At 39.4% G+C, this 22889-nt stretch overlaps 1 protein-coding gene across 1 annotated transcript; it reads right to left on the reverse strand.

The window, feature by feature from the left end:
• Window positions 1–3349: 3349 nt before the first annotated feature.
• Window positions 3350–6088, reverse strand: TEX13C (TEX13 family member C). Its single transcript, XM_073013150.1, has one exon. The coding sequence runs from the start codon at window positions 6086–6088 to the stop codon at window positions 3350–3352; it is 2739 nt and encodes a 912-aa protein (XP_072869251.1).
• Window positions 6089–22889: the final 16801 nt, after the last annotated feature.

The raw sequence follows: 22889 nt of genomic DNA on the forward strand, positions 1-22889 counted from the left end.
CCCTGCCAACCGATGTCCCACAGGACATGCCCTTAGTCGAGCTGCTTCTTTTGATTCCGCTTTTATATTAAAGGGTAGAAATGGAAATGGGAGTGTGAAGGCAATGCTGCTCCTGCCTAGGCTCCACTAGCGGGGTATGAAGAAGTGAAGGAATGGGTGAGCAGTAAGAGGAAATATTGCTTCTCTTGTTCTGAGGCCTTCAAAGATTCTAATAGGCCTCTTCCCACTTCCCCTGCATTCCTTTGCTCAGAGCAATACCCATGTTCTTCATCTATCACCACCACCTCCATAAGTGCTTGTAAGGCCACGACACCAGGCCCACTCTGACCATCACTACTGGCAGCACCTGGAATCCTTCCCCTCTTCCTCCACCACTATAATTTCTACTCTTCCTCCTCTATCATACCAGCTCTAAATTTAAACCCAGTAGGAAAAAAAAAAGACCTGCACATACCCATATTTCCAAACATACAGGGGCCATTAGGATATACAAAATATTATAGTATCTGTCCCTCTCCCCAACAAAAGTTAAGGTGTTTGCTCCCCAACAACCCCCTTCTTTTCTTGTACTCTTGTCCCAGGTAAACCAAGTCCTTACTGTTTGTCACATCTCTGAGAAAAATTTCTGATATGGTAAGATTATTTTTGTTGTTCACCCCTTATCTCACTATACTCATTCCAAGAAGATGTCCAGATCTTTCCCCTGCCTTATCTTAGGGGAGGTTTATGCTTCCAGCCTGTATTTGGTTTTCTTTAATCCTGGACATCTTGACAGAATTATGCTGACAGAAGAGTGACTTAGAAAACAGAAAGAAAAGGAGATTTCTGCTCATGATACCTAAGCACTCCTTACTCTATGCAAAGACCCCAGAAGAAGGCAGGGACCCACAGGAGAATGGCTACATGGTGCATGTAAGGAGGCTGGACCCTAGGCATCAAGGCTTCCACCATCAGCAGACATTTCCATCTCCCACTGGCCCCAGAGCAGCAGAAATGCCCACCTTCAAGGTACTATGTGGACTTAGACAATGAGTGTAGGGGGAACTCATTGTCTAAGTCCACACAGTACCTTGCCCCCATTCTTGGGTAACTCCTTAGAAGAGGAGGGGCCCTCCAATAGTGAATGAGATTGAACTTTTCTTCACTCTAGTGGGATGAAGGGCAGATGCGGATTTAAGCTGCCACCTCTGAGCAAACCTGCCCTGAGATACACACTACACAGAAGGCACAACAGTCAAATGAACATTCTTTATTACTAGTTAGGACCAGAAAGTCCCCGACAAACATTGATTTTGGTGAGCTGGGTGGGATTTCATTGGGAAACTCAAGGACATCTTTAGCTTGGACTGAAGGCAGATCTAACCAACCATCCCTGGGTTCCATCCTGGTTCCTTCCTTGCCTTGCAGCAGTTGCCTTGGGCAAGCCTGCAGAGAACACACCAAAGAGGGAGAGGAGGGGGTCCTGGGGTGTTCCCAAGAGTGCTTGCCCCATTCTAACTCTATTTTTAACTCAATTTATCCTCCCAAGAGAAACACCATCCATAACCTGGTACCCCCAATGTTTGTCCTTGGAATCCATTTTGTTCTTCATCCACTGTTGACTGAAAAGGGACTTTGGATGGGGGCAGCCTGAGGCTGAAAGCTAGCGTGTGCAGTGAACACTCCCCAAAGCACTGTTCTTCTTCAAGACACCCCAGGTCTTTCAGGCGGGCTGGTAGGCAACCAGGAAAATAACTATCCCTCTCAAAGGAAGAAGTCAGCAGAGGAAATCAGAAAAGCTCTCCCTGCATTCCTGTGAGGACACTTTCCCAAACTTTGTCACTGCTCATTTATCTCACCTGAGACCAATGAGACAAGCAGTTTGGTTACTCAAGACCTTTCGTAAGGGCTGGGCATGGTGGCTCACAGCCACTCGGGAGGCTGAAGCAGAGGATCACTTGAGCCCAGGAGTTTAAGGCTGCAGTGAGCTATGATGATCATGCCACTGCCCTCCAGCCTGGGCGACAAAATGAGACCTCATCTCTCAAAAAAATAAAAAACAAAAACAAAACAAAAAACTTTTCATGAGTCTCTTTTGCATTGGCCCCAGAACCACAGAAATGGATCTGGATGTTACTTCAATTGGTTTTATCCAAGGTCACGCTATATGCAAGGCAAAGAAGACATCCCTGATCTAATTTGTATGCCAAATTATGCTCTTTCCTATCTTCTAACCAAACTCACAATAAAAGATTATGCTGTGTGTACCAGATAAGAACATATAAGTCTAGCTCCCAAAATGTATTAGACAATAATTATTTCTTTAATGAATTAAATGAAATTAATTAAAGTTGCTATCACCTACAGAATTTAACACTACAACCCCCTAAACTCTTTCCCTAAACTTTCATTTAATGAATTAAGTGGAATTCATCAAAGATGCTATCATCTATAGAATTTAACACTACAACTCCCCAAACTTTTCTAAGTTAATTCTCATACCAATGAAATAATTCAACTCTACAAAAAAGATTTTCTTCTTCCTTTTTCCCCTAACGAGTGTCAAATTATCTCTTCTTCCCTGACTTCCTCTCACCCTTCTTGGCTGCAGCCAGTTGGGGTCTCAGTGAGGTGTGGGTCCATCAGAATTGAGGTGTTACTTCTTTTGGCTTTGGCAGATCTTCTAATGTCACAGGTTCAGCTTCTTCAGAAACAAGCAACTTTGGTGGGGCTAAGACACAAAAACAGGACCTCACTGTAAAACTAATACAACAAAAAGAAGCAAAAATCAACACTGCAGGAGTTTCAAAAGGAATGATAGCACTTGCAAAGAAAAGCGGTGTTTCTAAAATACAACATAGCCTGTAACTCTAAAATCACATGGCTGCTCCCAGCCAAATACATAGCATTTTCAGGAAAAGGAGGTTAAGGAAAAAACAAACAAACAAACAAACAAAAAGAAAATGGTTGATTTAAAACAGGCTTTATAACTTCAGCTTCTCCAGGGTGTCAATCAATTAGTATCAGCCAACCAGAATCTACCACCTAAAAAAGTTGACTGCAATTAGGAGAAATCCCCTAATTAAAGACTGAATGTTATACTCAGAAGTAGTCTCTCTTTATTCAAATAAATGAATAAAATAAGAAAATAAATACATACATATTTATATGTATGTATACTCACAATGATAAAAAGTACTTAATTTGGGTAATAGAATAATGGATTATTTTATCTAATTTTCTCTACAATTTTGGTTTCAAATTTTCTGCTAAGTAAATCAGTTACTTTTTTTTATCAGAATGGGGTCCTGGGAAATTGATTTCTCTTTGGAGTGCTTCTATCTTACTTACCTTCCTGAAGTCAATGAGTTTATGCTGGGTCAGTGCTGCCATTCTCAACCGGCATACGGACTCTCTTGCATTTATAGCAGGCCTTGTGCCGTGGAAAATTCAAGGCATTACACCATGGGCAGGCCCAATTCACTGGGCTGGAGCATGAGGCAGGCTTCTGTTGCTGGGATTCTGAGGCCTTTTTCCTTTTTCGTTGCTTGACCTTCTGCCCCTGAGGCTGGTGTTTCCATGGGCTACTTTTCACACCATGGCTCTTGCTATCCTCCAGAGGCGTTGCCTGGGGCCTCTCCTGATCTTCCATCTGGCTGTGGCTCTTGCTAAACCTCAGCAAGGCTGTGCCCTGGGGAATCACTGGATGTTTCTTCAGGCTGTGGCTGTTGCTGTCCCCCAGGGGGACCATCTCCTGGTGTACCACTGCATCTTTCTTCAGGCTGTGACTGTTGCTGTCCCCTAGGGGGACCATCTCCTTGGGCATCACTGGATCTTTCTTCAGGCTGTGGCTGTTGCTGTCCCCCAGGGGGAACATCTCCTGGTGCACCACTGGATCTTTCTTCAGGCTGTGGCTGTCACTGTGCCCTAGGGGGACCATCTCCTTGGGTGTCACTATATCTTTCTTCAGCCTGTGGCTCTTGCTGTCCCCCAAGGGGACCATCTCCTGGTGCACCACTGGATCTTTCTTCAGGCTGTGGCTGTTGCTGTCCCCCAGGGGGAACATCTCCTCGTGCACCACTAGATCTTTCTTCAGGCTATGGCTGTCGCTGTGCCCTAGGGGGACCATCTCCTTGGGTGTCACTATATCGTTATTCAGGCTGTGACTCTTGCTGTCCCCCAAGGGGACCATCTCCTGGTACACCACTGGATCTTTCTTCAGGCTGTGACTGTTGCTGTCCCGTAGGGGGACTATCTCCTTGGGCATCATTGGATCTTTCTTCAGGCTATGGTTGTTGCTGTCCCCCAGGGGGACCATCTCCTTGGACATCACTAAGTCTTTCTTCAGGCTGTGGCTCCTGCTAAATCCCAGGGAGGCTGTCCCCTGGGGCACCACTGGATCTTTCTTCAGGCTTTGGTTGTTGCTGCCCCCCAGGGAGACCATCTCCTTGAGCATCACTGGCTCTTTCTTCAGGCTGTGTCTCCTGCTTAAGATCAGGGGAGCTGTGCCCTGGGGCACCACTGGATCTTTCTTCAGGCTATGGCTATTGCTGTCCCCCAGGGGGACCATCTTCTGGGGCATCACTGGATCTTTCTTCATGCTATGACTGTTGCTGTCCCCCAGGGGGACCATCTCCTTGGGCATCACTGGCTCTTTCTTCAGGCTGTGTCTCCTGCTAAACATCAGGGGAGCTGTGCCCTGGGGCACCACTGGATCTTTCTTCAGGCTATGACTGTTGTCCCCCAGGGGGACCATCTCCTGGCACATCATTGGATCTTTCTTCAGACTGTGGCTGTTGCTGTCCTCCAGGGGGACTATGTTCTGGGGCATCACTGGATCTTTCTTCATGCTGTGACTGTTGTTATCCCCCAGGGGGACCATCTCCTTGGGCACAACTGGATTTTTCTTCAGGCTGTGGCTGTTGCTGTCCCCTAGGGGGACAATCTCCTTGGGCATCACTTGATCTTTCTTCATGCTGTGGCTGTTGCTGTCCCCCAGGGAGATCATCTCCTTGGGCACAACTGGATCTTTCTTCAGGCTGTGGCTGTTGCTGAACTCTGGAGGAGCTGTGCCCTGCTGCATCACTGGATCTTTCTTCAGGCTGTGGCTGCTGCTGTCCCCTTGGGAGGTCATTCCTTGGGGACACTCAGAACCTTCCTTTTGGCTGCAGCTTCTGTTATCCCCTGGGTGATATACCCCCTGGAAATTCTCAGGATATCCATCCTGGTCATGGCACCTCTGGTCCCACAGAGGGGCAGTCTCCTCCTGGGACCCCACTGTGGCCCAAAGACCAGGTGGATAGATCCCCACAGGAGGCATCTGTGGTGCAACTGCTGCTGCTGATTCCATTACTACCGGAGGTGGTAGAGGTGTTGAGTATGGCAGTCCCATTGGTGAAGGCACATGGAATGGGACTGGATGAGGCACCTGCATTGGCAGAAGGGGTTGCATGCCCTGGACCCAGCCACTCTGGGGTTCAGGCATGTAAAACATAGCTGTTGGGGCTGCTATCTGGGCTTCCGAATGTGGCATTCCCAGTGCCTCTGTGGCCACCGCCTCACTCTGTTCTGCATTTAAAGTCCCGGCCACAGGCCCATACTGGCCGGCTTCTGGACCAGGTACAAAATCCTGCGGCATCGGATAGACCTGCATAGATCTCTCAACTTCGCGCAGCCTCCCGCATAACCCATCACGCTCATTCAGCACCTGCTGCAGGGCAGCCTGCGTGAGGTGCAGCTGTGTTGCCGCCTCCTCATGCTCCAGGCGCAGCTGCTGCAGCTGGGAGGTTAGAGCCCAGGAGGTCGCCTGGCCCTCCTCCACATGCCCTTGCAGCCGCCGAACCTGGTACAGCAGCTGCTCCCGCTGCCTCGCGGCCACTCGCACGCTCAAAGCCAATGCGCTCCAGGTGCAGGCCCTCTTGATGGCGCGCGGCACCCGCGGGTCGGCCACAATGGCCCGAAGCCGGTCCTCTACCTCGTTCCATGGCCGCGAGCGGAAGGCCACGTAAAAGGCTGGGCCGCCGCCGTTCCTGAGGACTTCATTGTTGATGAACCTGATCACATCACTGTGGCGGAATCCGCTGGCATGGTCCCCAAAATTCATCGCCATGGCGGCTGCGGCCTAGTAAAGCAGCTGCCTCACGGTGTGTCGCCTCGGCTGCCGCCGGCGCTTCCGGTACAGGCTGCTGCCACCAACCAGTCCGCCCCTCACCTCCCCTTTCGGTCTTACTTTAGTCTTTGCTCAGTCCTTGCCTCCTCCTCGGCCTCCTTCCTCCCTCACTCCCTTGTTCTCACAAAGAGAGAAGCAGGTCCACCTCGCCACACCGAACCCTACCGGCGACTCTGCGACACATCACAGAGAAAAGCCGAGTCGTGCCGCAAGGCCGGCTGGGACCAGCTTCCTTTGTGAAGGCACGTCCTGAATGGAGAATCGCCATGTGGCTGAGCTGGGAACTGCAGTGCGCCCAGAGAAGGAGAGGGTAGGGCAGGTTTTTTTGGAGATGATAGAGTGGCTATTTGCACACTCTGAGTGGAATGGACCCCCAAACACACACACACACACACACACACACACACACACTTCTGCTCTGAAAGGGAAGGTGGGTTAAAGGAGCTCAAAGACCTTCTGGGTGGTGTTGGGGGACTGGAAGAGTAGGGGGATGTAGGTGTAGATGGAAGAGAATAAAATTGCAAGACTCCCAGTTCAGGGAAATGAATAGGGTACAAGCTGGTGGAGTAGATGCCCTTGTTGGGCCAACAGTGGGAACCAGGCTCAGTTGTATACCCTGTACATGAGTGAAGTGAGAGGCTGGCAGCTGTTAGAGGGATTACAAGATTCAAACCACTGGTGAAGGCTAACCAGGGACACTAGAAAAAGCACCACTACCATGGCTGAGTGGATAAGGCAGGAAGGGAAGACAGACCAAGATGTTCTGGGAAGACAGGGAGCTATCAAAAAACAGGAGGCCACTACTGGGATGCATGACCTGATTCGGTGAAAAGGAGAAGACATTTCAGAACTTAGCCTGGTCAACCTAAAAGGAAGAAACTGAAGCAAAGTCAATATAAGTAGTGAGTTTATTTGGGCCAAATTTGAGGACTGTAATGTCAGAGTATAAATTTAAGTTGTCCTGATATATATACTCCAATTGACAGTCACAAGTATTTTTTAAGAGACAGTTCCTGAGTTATTTATTCAAAATTTACCTTAAAATAGCATAAATTGTTAATTGACTATACATTATTATTTGTGTTACAAATTTTAAAAACATAAAGATAATGGGTAAGACAACTTGTCAAAAACAAAATGACTTTAAATAATTGCCCACAGACATGGATACAGAGGATATGATTAAAGTCCCATACTCATGTCTCTCTGGGACTATATACTTCACCTAGCTCAGACTGCTGTAAGATATTTTTGTTTCCTCAGCATCCTGAAATGGGATGCTCTGATGAATGATGAGAAAATGTGTGTGAACATGTGTGAGAAAAGTGAATACTAGTAAAGATGTTGGATCTCAGATGTTTCTGAGGGCTTTCAAGAGGATACCAAAAGCCATATGAAGAAATTTTCTATTATGGTGTGGGGGAAGGAAGGCTGCTGTTTGCTCAGTTCCTTCTCTTATACCTCTCTGTAGCCATACTGTCCTGAAGCCTCCCGCATAGTTCCTGCCTCACTTACTCTAACAGGAAGGATTTTTCTCTTCTCAACTTTAAAACTAAATTCTTTACCTGTGGTTTGGATACCAGCCTCTCCCATCTCCTCAGGGAGTTTGATCCATTCATAGCGCTCCATTTTCTTCTCTGTTTCAGTCTCTTCCTCTTCACTGGCTCCTTCCCATCACAGTATGAGTATGTTCAAATTTCTTTCCCCACTCGGTAGTACAAGTTTCTTTTAACTTGACCTTTCTGTAGACTTTGAATCTTCTAACCAATCCCTTTTTGAAATTCAGTCCTCTCTTTTCTTCTGTGACACCAAACTCTACTGATTTTTTCCCCTCTAGCTGCTCCTTCTTAGTTTCTTTATGCTGCTTGCTGTGCTTTCATTCACCTTTTAAATACCGATGTCTTCCTGAGTTTTGTCCTAAGATCCCTCAGACCTCAGACACCCTCCCTTATTCCAGAGACTTTCTCTGTGTGATCTCATCTATTCTCTTGTTATAAGCTATCATATTAATTGCTAAAGATTTCCAAACTTTTATGTATAGTCGTGCTTTGCCCCTCCAACATGAGACTCTAGACCTAGCCAAAAACCTCCTACAAACTTTCACATGGATCTTGCATAAGAGCCGTTTTCTCCACAAGTCCTAAACTCATCAATACTACTTTGGACAAATAGCTTGTCAAGTTTCTTAACATTTCTGAGGATCCACTTCCTTAAAGAGTTGTTGCAAAGATGAAATAAGAACATATATGTTAATACTATTTTCGTTATCACCCATATTAGTATTAAATAAAATGGGACTTAAACTGGAATTTGAACAATGGGTAGGATTTAGATGAGGACAGTGAGGAGGAAAATTAACCTGAAATTGATAAAAGATGTTTTTCTATTATTTACCAATTGGCTGGTTGGCCAAGATTTGTACCAGGTCACCCTGTTCTGCCATATCCAGTTGAATTGTATTTCTCAATTCATTGGACAACTGCCCCTTGTGGTTTCATTCCATTATGATTTTAGAAGCTGGTATCTGGTCCCCCACCTACCTGTCTTCTATTTTTCAGCTATTTCCATGGATGCTCTTTGCTAGAGCTGCACATCTGACACCACCAAGGAGACACCATGTGTGTGCTGGCATTTGTTATTATTTCCAGGATCTATGTTGGCTTCTCGGTACTGAAGGCATCATCTGCCTCTGATTAGAAATGAAACATAATTTCTATATTTGGAATATACAGAAATATGAAAACACATATTAGGAGGATATAATTATGAGGATAAATGATTTTGTATATAATAATAATATCATCTTAGTTTAGCAATGGAAAAATTTAATGTAACTCAGAAATTTGTTTAAAAACTTAATGTATTTATCACTCTATATAGATAAACAGATAACAGCTTTCCCTGAAAATAATATTTTCATACTTGGATGGTTCAACTTGCCAAGTGTTGAGTAAATATAAGGAGCAGAACTGTTTTTCTAGACATATAAAAAGGCACTCAGGTGTAAGAGAAGCAGTTATCAATATTGCCAGCTCTAATTTTCAAATTGTCACTAATCATTGTTGCATATTAAGTGAAGGTAGAAATGATTTCCTATAAACTAACACTAAAGTTGCCCACCAATTCTTTTCTATAGTCTTTTGCATATTCATCTTATAAGCAATAATAATGGTGCTAATAAAAAGTTTTTCTTCCGAGTTTTTTATACAGTAATAAATAATGAACACCTTCTTAGCGCTTACAATGTGCTAGGCCCTGTGGATATTTTGTATGCATTATCTTATGCAATCATCACCACAACCGTGTGAGTTAAGTAACAGTATTACTTCCATTTTTGAAATAAGTAAATTGGGGCTTAAGAGAGTGAAATAACATTTACAAGGACCCACAGCTAGCGTTTTAATTCTAGGAAGCCAGAATTAATACCTGATTAAAATCCATGATCTTAAGATTAAACTCTACAACCAGAATGGCACATTTCCTCATAACTCTGAGACTCAAACTAACAGAATCAACATACTGTAGACATGATAATACATGTGCAAAACTTATACTGAACAAATATGTCTTTTAATCCAAAGCCAAAAAGAGCAAAACCTGCCTGTAACCTATTAGGTAGCCCAAATGTATCTAAAAAATGAGTCAAATGAAGAGGAGTGATCAATTTGAAACATAGAAAACAGGAATCAGAGAGTACAAATTGAAACTGGTATTACGAACCTTTCCAACATAAAAGATGTTCTAGCCAATGGATAAGAATATTCCAGTCCTCTAGCCAGATCTATAGATCTATCCCTGTAGTGATAGATGCATTAAGCCACAAAAGTTCCATGACAAATATCTATGAAAATCACTTGAGCAAAATCCCAGTTTTTCTCATTACATGTTGACCTGTGTCTCCTGATAATTATATGTTCCAGTATAACTTATAATTATGGAGGAAACTCAGTGATCATTATCCTACGTGCTGCAGTCTTTTTGACAGTTATGTTTATTGAAAAAGAAAAACAAGACAACACTCAGATTTATACATTGATCCCTTTTGTATTAAACTGCTATAAGCTACTCTCTGAGAGACTGGTATCATTTAAGTATCTGACCAAATTGAGCATCTTACTTATGGAACTGAGGAGCATACCCTGGAATGGGGTATCCGTACTAAGGTACATCTACCTTAGGAGATGACTCTATGTCATGATTCACAAAGTCACAGGTTTACTTCCTTGACCTAGACTGATCAAGGTAATCATTATAATTTCAGAGAGGATCAAATATATGATGTTATTTGTAACAGTTCTCATTTGTTTGAAGGCCCTTCAAAATAGCTGAAATTACAAATAGAAGTATACCTCAGAGATACTGTGGGTCTGGTTCCAGACCACTAAAATAAAGTGAATATCACAATAAAGCAAATTACACAAATTTTTTGTTGCCCTGTGCATATAAAAGTTATGTTTATAATATGCTGTAGTCTATCAAGCATGCAATAGCATTGTATAAAGCAATGTATATACCCTAATAAACAATGCTTATTGCTAAAAAATAAAATGCTAACAATCATCTGAGCCTTCAGTGAGTAATACCCTTTTTGCCAGTGAATGGTATTGCCTCAGCACTGATGATGGTGGCTAACAGATCAGAGTGGTGGTGGCTGAAGGGTGGGGTGCCTAGGGAAATTTCTTAAAATAGACAATAATAAAGTTTGCTACATGAATTGACTTTTCTTTTCCTGAAAGATTTCTCTGTAGCATACAGTGATTTTTCATAGCATTTTACCCACAGCAGAACTTCTTTCAAAATTGGAGTCAATCCTCTTTAACCTTGCTGCTGCTTTATCAACTAAGTTTGTATAATATTCTAAATCCTGTGTTGTCATTTCAACAATGTTCACAGCTTCTTCACAAGGAGTAGTTTCCATGTCAAGAAACCACTTCCTTTGCTCGTGCATAAGAAATAGTTTTTCATCCATTAAAGTCTTATCATGAAATTGCAGCAATTCAGTCACATCTTTAGGGTCCACCTGTAATTCTAATTCTCCTCTGTTTCCACCACATCTGCAGTTACTTCCTCTACTGAGGTCTTGAACAGCATAAATTCATTCATAAGTGTTGAAATCCACTTCTTCCAAACTCCTGATAATCTTGGTATTTTTACCTCCTCCCATAAATAACAAATGCAATTCTAGAATCGTGAATACTTTCCAGAAGGTTTTCAATTGACTTAGATCTGACCCATCAGAGGAATCACTATGGCAGCTATAGCCTTACAATATGTATTTCTTAAATAAGATGTAAAAGTAAAAATTACTCCTTGATCCATGGGCTGCAGAATGGATGTTGTGTCCGTGGGCATGAAAACAACATTCACTTCCTTGTACATCTCCATCAGGGTCCTTGGGTGATCTGGTGCATTGTCAAGGAGCAGTAATATTTTGAAAGGAATCTTTTTTTCTGAGAAGTAGATCTCAACAGTGGACTTAAAATATTTGGTAAAACATGTTGTAAACGGACGTGCTTCCATTCAAGCTTTGTTGTTCCATCTATAGAGCATAGGCAGAGTAGATTTAGCATAATTATTAAGGGACCTAGGATTTTCGGAATGGTAAATGAGCATTGGCTTCAATTCGAAGTCATCAGCTGCATGAGCCCCTAACAAGAAAGTTGGCCTATCCTTTGAAACTTTGAAACCAGGCAGTAACTGCTCCTCTCCAGCTATGGAAGTCCTAGATGGCATCCTTTTCCAATATAAGATTTTGTCTACATTGAAAATCTGTTTAGTTTCGCCACTTTCATCAATGATCTTACCTACATCTTCTGGCTAACTTGCTACAGCTTCTACATCAACACTTGATGCTTCACCTTGCACTTTTATGTTATGGAGTTGACTTCTTTCCATAAAACTCATGAACCAACCTCTGCTAGCTTCAAACACTTCTTCTGCAGCGTCTTCACCTTTCTCAGCCTTCATGGAATTGAATAAAGTTAGGGCCTTGCTCTGGATTAGGCTGTGGCTGAGGGGAATGTCATGGCTGGTTTGATCTTCTACCCAGGCCACTGAAACTTTCTCCAGATCAATAATGAGACTGTTTTGCTTTCTTATCATTCATGTGCTCACTGGAGTAACCCTTTTAATTTCCTTCAAGAACTTTTCATTTCTATTCTCAACTTGACTATCTGTTTGGTGCAAAAGGTCAGCTTTCAGCCTATCTCAGTTTTCGACATACCTTCCTCACTAAGCTTAATCATTTTTAGCTTTTGATTTAAAGTGAGAGATGTGCAAATATTCCTTTCACTAAAACACCTAGAGACCATTGTCGTTTATTAATTGGCCTCTCTATTACGCAACAGAGAGACCTCAGGAGAGGGAAAGAGAAGGAGCAATGGCCAGTAGGTGGAGCAGTCAGAATCCAAACATCCTTTATCAATTATGTTTGCCTTCTTATGTGGGTGCAGTTTGTGGTGTCTTAAAACAATCTAAATAGTAACATGAAAGATCACTGATCACCATAACAGATCAAATAATAATGAAAAATTTTGAACTACTGTGAAAATGACCAAAATGTGACACAGAGACATTAAGTGAACGCATGATGTTTGAAAACTAACACTGATAGACTTGCTTGATGCAGAGTTGCCACAAATTCTGAATTCATAAAAAAAAAAAAGAGAAAACCCACAGTATCTGTGAAGTACAGTAAAGTAAAGTACAATAAAACAAGGTATGCCTGTGGTAGCAATTGTACAAAAAATAAAAGTTTGGTTACATGCTGTAGTACTGCCAACGTTCTACTAAAGCAATACACCTCCATTATGTTCTTCCACTAGAACTGACCTTGTATTTGTAATGAGCATTACACTTAATTTTAAATCACTGTAATACAATACTATTGCTTTTGAGCCACCTATTTCAGTTATCATTGGTAATATTTGTAGTGGCAAGCTTGCTGTGTTGTATTTCCAAGAAGAGCTTTTTTTATTCCACCCCTTCTGTTGTTCTGCTGTTTTTCTCTCATTATTCATTGTCAGAGAACTAGAGATATTGGATTACCCTTCCCAGATTGTGTTTTAATTTGACAAAAAATTAAGATGCATACACAGTCATATGTTCCCATCCCTGCCCCTGTAGTTGTATGTCAGTAGCACAAATTATGAGTGATATTAATCCATTTGGTATCAACAAAGACTACATTACAAATGGTCCTACAGGCATATGTTATGATAAAAACATAAAAAATTCCTTTGCCGTCTATCCATTTCACAAGTTAATAATGTTCTCACAAATAATCTTTTTAAATTAACAAATATTATAGATCTGCAACTCACAAAATTATCTAAAAATTGAGTTTTTTCCATTTGTATCATGTTTTAGAAGTTAGAAATTCTCGTGCTCCTCTGTCTGCTGTTTGTAAAAGAAAGGGAGAGAACATCCTTCTATTTATCCTAAATATTATTATCTTAGTATCCCACTCAATCCTCAATTTCCTGGATTCTGGATCCTATACACATTGCTCTACCATGTTTGATCTCATTAAGGTTGCAAACTGCTTCCTAATTGTAAGATCCAAGGGAGATTATTTTCAATCTGGATCTTCTGATTGAATATGGTACTGATAATCACTCTCTCTTTTTTAAACTTCTTCACTTTTGAAATCCAGGAAATCAAACTCCTCTAGTTAACATAGCATATCTCCAACCATTCTTTTTCTGTTTTTTGTTTGTTTGTTTGTTTGTTTTTTATGAGCTCCTGTTCTCGTATTAGCTCAATAAATATTGATGTTCCCCAGAGTCAGTGTTGTTCCTCTGATGGTCTCACTTTACACCTTTTTCCACGTGATCAAATTTATGCTCAAGTTCTCAAATGTTACCTATATGCTGATAACTCCTACACCTATATCTCTAACCTATGTCTCTCATTCAGGCTTAAGACTTGTACTAAACTATATGCTGAATTCCTCAGGTGACTCACAGGAACCTTAATGGCACAAACTGAATTCATCTTTACATCCCATATCACATCCTATCCTGTTCCTGTAAGGATGCATTATCTGTTGCCATCATCCACCCAATTAACAAAACTAGAAATTTTAAAGTCATATAGCCTCCTCTCTCTCTTTCACTGTCCCTATATCCAATTAGTGGCAATGTCCTCCTTCATATTCCTTTTTTTTATTACTTTAACAGCTGTACTATCACTACTCAAAGAAACTATCAGCATTTGCCTAGAGTATTATAACACCCTTAATGTCTTATTTAAGCACCTCACAATTTTCCCTGTTGGCCTTCCCAATCTAATTTTTATCTACTCCCTTATCAAATGCTACATTCAAACCGAATGCCACATTGCTTATAATCCCTCACACATGTCTTCTTGTTTCTCATGCAATTGGCTTTGTTTCTGCTGTCTTCTCTGGCTGGTTTCAAACACTCTTTACCTACCTGGCTAACTTCTAATAATAATTTAGTATTCAGTTTAGGTGTCATCTTACCTAAGAAGTATTCCTGATATCTGCACATAAGGCCATTTCCTACTATTCTATAAACTAGTCTATTCTATCTTGTTCTTCTTTGTATCTCTAGCATTTAGCACAGTACCTGTTACACAATGCATGTGTATTGAATGCAGGAACATGAAAGGTAACTCCTGGTTATTACATGCAGATTTGATTAACAACTCTAAACTTTTTTCTCTTTTATAATGTCTAGCCTTCATTTTCCATCTTCTCAGATAAAATAATCCTACTTTTATTTTTATTTTTATTTTATTTTCAGATGGAGTCTTGCTCTGTTGCCCAGGCAACAGTGCTGCAATCTCGGCTCACGGCAACTTCCGCCTCCCGGGTTCAAGTGATTCTCCTGTGTCAGCCTCCTGAGTAAATAGGACTACAGGTGTGTGTCACCACACCCAGTTAATTTTTTGTATTTTTTAGTACAGATGAGATTTCATCGTGTTAGCTAGGATGGTCTCAATCTCCTGACTATGTGATCCAATCACCTCGGCCTCCCAAAGTGCTGGAATTATAGGTGTGAGCCACCGCGCCCTGCCAATCCTACTCTTTATAGTCTACTCTTGAAGATCTTTCTCCTTAATTATCCTTGTTACTTGTTACTTGTTAAGTTTAGATCTTCTCCAGTTCAAACACATCTTCTAGATATGCGAGTAAATCCCTAATTTTGTATACAAAGTAGAATATTGTATTTTTTACGTTAATATATACCACGATTATGCTCATTACTTTTTGACCTTTTGACCACAGTAGCATGCTAGGTTGATGTCTTTACGGCAATCAGAAACTCACTAAATATTTAATAAATAAAAATAATATAGTACAACAAACAAAGATAACCAAAAACATGGTCCCTACTCTCATGGAGTTTGCATCTTGTTTTAAAGATGAAAGAGGTGGACATAGATAATAAACAAAAAGCATACAGCATGCATGACAAATGCTATAAAGAAAATATCACAAGTGGCTGTGAAATATAGTACTTGGGTCCCCAGAGACGCAAATTTAGACAGACTCACAGCTCCTCTTTATAGATGTAAGCTAGATAAACTGATAAACTAGAAACCCATTAGCCTATGAGCATAATTTAGATTATTTTCCTCAAATGCATGCTGTATCCTACTCTAAATCTTACTCACGACTTTCCTGCCCACTCACCTTTAAAAACCCACATTCTTTTATCAGTATGACACATCTTCCAATTCATTTGAGTCAGGGAAATGTTAAAAGTGGTCCCACAGAGTCCCTGATTGAATTCATCTCTTTGCATTACAGAAAGTTAGAAATCTCACAGAGAATGACTTTTCCTCTGGTTTACCACTTTCAACTTAACATTTCACTCCTTTAAAGACTATGGTGTTAACTCCAGACTTGGCAGATGTATTACAGACTCATTTTTCCATCTAGTTTCAGTCAGCATATATTTAGCAAACATATTATAGATTTATGAAAAATAAGATTAGTCTCAGCATTTATACCTGTGAGATGCCCATTTTTGTTACTTGTCTACTCAGAGAAATGCATGCCTAGCATCAGTGTGTCTTCATAGTTCCCTTTTCCTCCTGTGCTTAGGACCTCCCTCAGAAGTCATAAAACTTATGGGGTTTTTTCATGGAAAAAAAAAATTACCCCGAAAGATCCAACTGCTAGTGCTTGTGATGGCAATGAAAAGAAAGTGGGAAGATGCAAGAAAGTGATGGTTCTTAACCAGCAAAGTAGAACTTGTACATGGGAAACTATAGTGATTGTAGTAGTATTTGCAATATTGAGAATATCTGTCTCTAGATATGTACTTTGTGACTATTAAGAGTCTACAGTAGTATTTCCTAAAATTGCCTAATCGTGAGAATCCCCTAAGACACATGCAAAAAATATAGATTATCAGTCTGTCTCCTTTGGAAACTATCATTCAGGAGAGAGGCTGAGGGCAGAGAATTTGCATTTTTAACAATTGTCCCAAATGAATATAAAGACCTGACAAGTTTGGGAAACACTGGTTTATATAATTTTATTCATAGAATATAGTACATGTGAAAATGGATTGTAAAGGTTTTCACAAATAATAAGTACTCAATAAATGTTTTTTATCCCTTTCCCTTTCCTCCTCCTTTTTCTGACCCTTTTATGAAATTGTGATATCTAAGAGGTTTATGTATCTCACTGCTAAAGCCCTGCTTCCTAAGCGAAAGGGGAATCAAAATTTTACCTATTATTATGGTCTTGTCCCTCAAATTTGTCATATAATAATAAAACTTACGCTCTTCCAAGTGCCATATTACCTATCATGTCAAACATTCCTGGTAGCTGAATTTTATTTAGGCATTTGTCTTTAGGCCGTTCATCAGTGTTATTTTGCATTTATCATTTTTTTCCATTTAATTGGCTTGCAAATCTCAATATTTTTCTTAGGCTTAGAGTAATGGTGATTTTATCCAGTTTGTTATGCCTTGGGAAAAAATAGATGGCTATTACCACAACAGCATTTTAATCAGGAAAATCATAGAACTAATTAGGGACAGAAGTAAAATTAAAGGAAAAGATTAATTCTCAGTCCATTACGCTTTCCACCACTCTACACTGCCTCTTAGCTCGCATACATGTAAACAATTATAAATGCTTATTTTAGAAGAGTAAACACATTGTAGATATTACATATTCTAGAACATTTTTGTTCTGCTGAATCTATAAACCTTTTGTGCTCGAACTGAATAATGTTTGGAATAAATGTTAATTTAATTCTTCAATTTTCAAATAAAATTTGTGGCATTGTTATTCATTTCTAACCCTTTTACCCTTTAACATAGCAGAACTAGGTATGTCAGGTGTAACTGTCCATTCTAAAATGCATTCATTTCTGTTGACCTGAGTTTCTCAGAAATGACATCATTAGGGAAACTTCCAGTAACACACTGATTTTTAAATGTAGTTTATAAGTTAATATACCTCAACAGAAGTTTATGGACTAATCACAAGTTATGTTGGAATTTATATTATCTCTTATATTGTTAGTTTCCCATCCATATGTTTTATATTCCTAAAGTAAATGGTCAACTCCTAGAGAGCATAAACTACACATTAAATCTCTTTGTATTTTACCCAGCACTTAGTAAATTGTCATTAAATATATGTTACTTGGTTGATCACCTTCTCAGAGAAAGACAAGGCACAACAGGGTTTCATAGGAGCACCTAACTTGTTCAGACCCCTTCCTGAAACCAAGTGAATGAGTAAACCACAGATTGAGGAAACTGGCAGCCCTCAATCTGAATCTAGCCTTCATATGATAATAGTTAAGCCATCAGATTTTTAAAAGAAATTATCTCTCATGACAATCTTGTCACGTTAAAAAGAAAATTAATTAATTAATTAATTAATCTCAGCAGCCTTACATCTATACGTCTCTGACATTTGTTAAGTTGTTATCTATCTGTGGTAATGCAACCACTATCATTCTCCTCGTGAAAATCTCTGGAGATAAAGATTTTAAATATACCACTCATCATCCTGGTGATCAAGAGAGTTTGCTTGGTAACCAGCTTAAACTTCTCCATTTTTATCATTTTCTTTCCTCTTTTCCTTTTTTTTTTTTTTTTTTTTTTTTTTTTTTTTTTTTTTTTGGTGATCAGAGACTAGAAAAAAATCTTTCATATTATAAACTTTATGTTGGAAAACTGTGACTAAGTCACCCCTTAGCCATTCATTCTCCAGAAGAAATAAGCCTAGTTTATTTAACTTACCTTCACGAATTTTCTGTATTTTTATTTCTATCTCCCTGCCTTTGGTTTTACCCACTCTAAACCACACCACCAGTGACTTGAGACAAATGAAAACAAGCATGTTAATTCCACTACCTTAGCCCTATCCCTGCCTCCCCAATGACTTTAGGATAAAATTGAATTTCATTAGTATGCAAAGCCCTGACAACATAATGTCTACCACATTTTTTCATCTAAATTCCTGCTACTTCCTGTCTTGCACTCCATGCTCCAGCAATTTTACTTGTGTTTTCCCACCATTAATATAAATACCTTTGCTCCAGTGGCCCTCCTTGCTTGGAATACCCATGCCAAGCTGTCTCCACCACTTGGCTACTCGTCCTTTAAGATTCCAAGGTCTCATTGTTATTCCTAATCTCCACTGATTTTCATAGAAAGGTGTCCACTTCCCCATAAAAAGTCATAGACTCCAGATACGTGAACGTATGTATATAATAAAATTGTATAAAACTTACCTATACAGACACACACACAAAGACACATTCATGAAAGTATAAAACTGGAGAAAGATGAATAGGAATAATAGATTGTGCAAATGTTAATGTCAGGGCTATGATATTGTACTATAGTTTTGCAAGATATTACCATTGGGATAAACTGAGTAAAGGGTACACAGGACTTCAACGTATCTTACAACTGCATGTGAATCTACAATTACCTTGGTAAAAAAAATTTTAACTGAAATTTTTGCAGTTAAAAAAATTTATACTCCATGTTAAGAACCCCTGCACTAACAAAATCTTAATATAGTGTTTCCCAAAGCGTTCCTGAAGATGTGTTTCAAAGCCTATTAAAGGTTCAGAGAAGTGAAGAAACAAAACAAAACAAAAACAAAAACAAAAAACAAAACAAAGAAAAAAACAGCCTTCTAAACTCAGGCTTTTCCAAGAGTATTTGCCCCCCCAAAATTTCCACTTCTTTTGGTGGAATACTTATTAGTATTTAAGAAGGAGTTACATTCCGCAGAATTTACTTTAAAGGTGCTGACTTGTTCATCACAAGATCAGGTTTGCCCCTATCACAACAGCCATGAAAACCATTCAAGATAGATTTGAATTAGAATGGTTCAGCAGTCTGTCACCATTCTTCTTTCATCATTGTTTTTGAGCAACATGGCTTACTTTGGGGTGATGCCTGTTTGGAAGGATAAGGCAACCAGGTGGAAGGTCTATGTGGGTGTACTGTAACACTTTCACACTAGCTATTTTCCTTTGCAATTCAGTGAGCTGTACTGAATTGAAAATACATCTGTCAACAGCCAGAGCAAAAGAAAAAATGAAAATATTCTTAAGAAAAGAGGAGTCAATTTAAGGAACAAAGCAAAACATAAATAAAAACATAAAAATATATTCACCATGAAATATGTACAGAAACTCTTCACAAACTTTTGCACATAAACTCACATTTGGAGAAACTGAGGTATGCTCTTTTCGGTATTCTCAGTGAAAGTACTTCTAGCTTGAGTTTTGTTCGGCATATGAGGCCTCTTCAGTCTTTCTTTCCCAGCATTCTGAGGGATATTACCTTTGAAAATATAAACTGCAGTCACCTTGATGCAGTACAATGTGGTGAAAAGAGCAATGGGCTTGGAAACATGAAATAAGGAGTCCAATCTCAATTATGCCACACACTGTGTGACCTTAAGCAAGTCATTTTGCCTCCCTTGGTCTTCAGTTTCTTCATTTATAAACTATCTGAGGTTGGTTGCCTACATTCACAATTGAAAGAAAAAAAGGACAAACATTATTACTAATATAAAGAGTAAAGGACAGAAATTTATAAAAAGAAGAAAGTAAAGAAAGTTTAGACTAGCTGGTTTCAAATGAAACTTTTAGTTATATAGAGGGGTGGTTGTCCTTAAAATACCAAAATATCCATTATGCTCAAATTGAATGTATAATTGCTAATATTTATTGAGTACCTACATTGCAAAAACTTTTTTGTGTATTTTACATGTATTATTTATTGGATTTTTACTAAAACCCTATGAGGTAAATAGTACTATTATCCTTGTTTTAAAGATGAAAAAAATGAGACATAGAAAAGCCAAGTAATTTGACCAGTCATGCAACTAATGAGTAGAAGACCAAGAAGTTGAACCTAGAGAGTCTGGCTACAGAGGATCTGAGATCAACCATTAAGGTATGAAATAAACAGAGGAAATAAATACCCTTGCAAGAAGAAAAGGTGGGACAATGAAAGGGAAAAAGTAGAACACTAAAACTATCCAATTTCAGCAGTTGCATATTCCATAGGTATGGCAAGAGTTTGGTATTACAAAGATGGAACAATGTGAAGCACACAGGGAGCTATTTTGCTTTTGCTTTTCTAAAAGTTATCCAATAAAACAAGGACACTAATACAGAATTAAGCTTTAGTGGCCTAAATCTTTATTCCTTGACCTGAAATCAAGAAAATAGATCAAAATATTGTTGCAACCATGTATGAATAAAATGTTGTCCTCTTGGTGTACTCTATTTAAAATATATAAAATTAGGTGTGTGCTCCATAGATAAAGAATATTAGCCTTGTACACACATAAGAAATCTTAATACTTTCCAATTTGTCAATGACAGTTGTAGTATAATGAAGAATTTGGCTGACCTTGGTGCTCAGTTCCTGGAAGGTAGTTTCTAAATTCTTGCAATTTCCCAAGGATAAGAGTGTCTTCATTATTCATGATGACCCTTAGTAGTTTATGTTAGTGAGGTGAACTCACTGTGGACTCCCAGATACTTTAAGCAAAGAAGATAGTACAGATGGGAGTTGACCTTGCCAGAAAGACCGTCAATGTGGTTAGACAATTGGAACTTTGAGCCATGTGACCTCTAGGGAGGGATTAGGATTGGAGAATGTATTATGTCACCATGTGGTCAATAATTCAATCAATCATGCCTATATAACGAAATTCCAAGAAAAGTCTGGACACTGAAGCTCGGATGCAGTTTCCTGGTTAGCGATGCTTTGTACATATTGTTATACATCAATATGTCCTGACTTACTCGGAGAAGACACTGGAAGCTTCACAGTTGGGACCTTCTCAGACCTCAATATTTGCTACTCTTCTTTTAGATGGTCTTAGTTAGCCTTGATTTGTATTCTTTTTGCTTTTATAAAACTGTATGATTATAATGCTTTTCTGAGTTCTTTGAGTCATTCTCGTGAATTATTGAACTGAGGGAATAGTAGAAAACCATGAATTTGTAGCCCATTGGTTAGAAGTGTGAGTGGCCTGGGAAACTCTGAGCTGGTGACTGATATGTTATGTAAGAGCAGTCTTGTTGATGATTATGCCCTTAACTGGTGAGGTTTTGCTTAACTCCAGATAGTTAGCATCAGAAGTCATTGCAATAGTCCAGTAGGAAGTGACTTAAGGTATAACAACGAAAATATTTAAGAGAAGTTGGTCACTGCAAATGTGCATAATGAATCAGAATTGTACAAATAGTTCCTCACCCAACATATTTTTTAAAATTTTTCAACAGTATAACTTATAACAATGTTGAAGTCTACAATACCAATTTTATGGTCAGTCATTAAACCGAACTCATAATCTATATAATTATACATTTCAGTGCACAAAGTTGAATTTCTTGGTGTAAACCAAGACCTTCACAATTTCCTTTCCTTCATGAAAATCAAAGCCTTTCAACCAGGATATTTTCATCACACTAGATAAACTGATTCCATCCATCAGCCTTATGTCAGCATTAGATAGGTAATCTTGAAACAAAACTTTATTTTACTTTTATTGAGTCTAAAACCAAACTTTAATCGCCTATCTTCGTTTTTAGACTTAACTCACAGTGACACCAACATGGTTTTTTAAAAGTCTTAAGTGTGTTATATGCACATTATAGTGTTGAGTTTTCAGTAACATTACAATTCTACAACTATGTCCACGGACACCGAATCTGTTATCAAAATGAAAGAAAGCAGCATTATTTTTTGTCTGTAATGACTTTACTGTTTCCATTTTAAAGAAAATACATCCTGTTTAGTAAAATAAAGTTAGGGTGACATAAAGAACCTAGTAAATAAGGAACAGGTTGAACTCACTCCTAACATTTACAGAGTAAGTCAATTTGTTTATTGTTTCTGAAGGAAGCTGACATTTTCCGATCTGATTTTCCAAGAAAGTGAAGGATAATTGGCCACTAATGCTTAGTTCACCTTTGCCATCTTCATGACAAAGAGTGGTTTTAAATCCAGCGCTTCAGTTATCTTTTGAACAAATGTTATTGATTACTCATTAGATATCCAGCACTATGTTTGGCACTAAGGAAACAGACAAGAAAATGCTCTTCCTGCCCCAAGGAGCTCTTATCTAATAAGACAAATAACAAAATAAGCAGACAATTAAAACACAATTTGATAAATTCTGTAAAATGATACCCAGAATGTTGTAATGGAGCAGAGAGGAAAAGGCACTTACCTCTACCTGGAAGTGTCAGAAACATTT

This window comes from Chlorocebus sabaeus, chromosome X, assembly GCF_047675955.1.
Source record: "Chlorocebus sabaeus isolate Y175 chromosome X, mChlSab1.0.hap1, whole genome shotgun sequence".
Classification (NCBI taxonomy): Eukaryota; Metazoa; Chordata; class Mammalia; order Primates; family Cercopithecidae; genus Chlorocebus; species Chlorocebus sabaeus.

Excerpts from the sequence above, each read along its gene's own strand:
- TEX13C (XM_073013150.1), bottom strand. The coding sequence starts at position 6,088 with ATGGCGATGAATTTTGGGGACCATGCCAGCGGATTCCGCCACAGTGAT.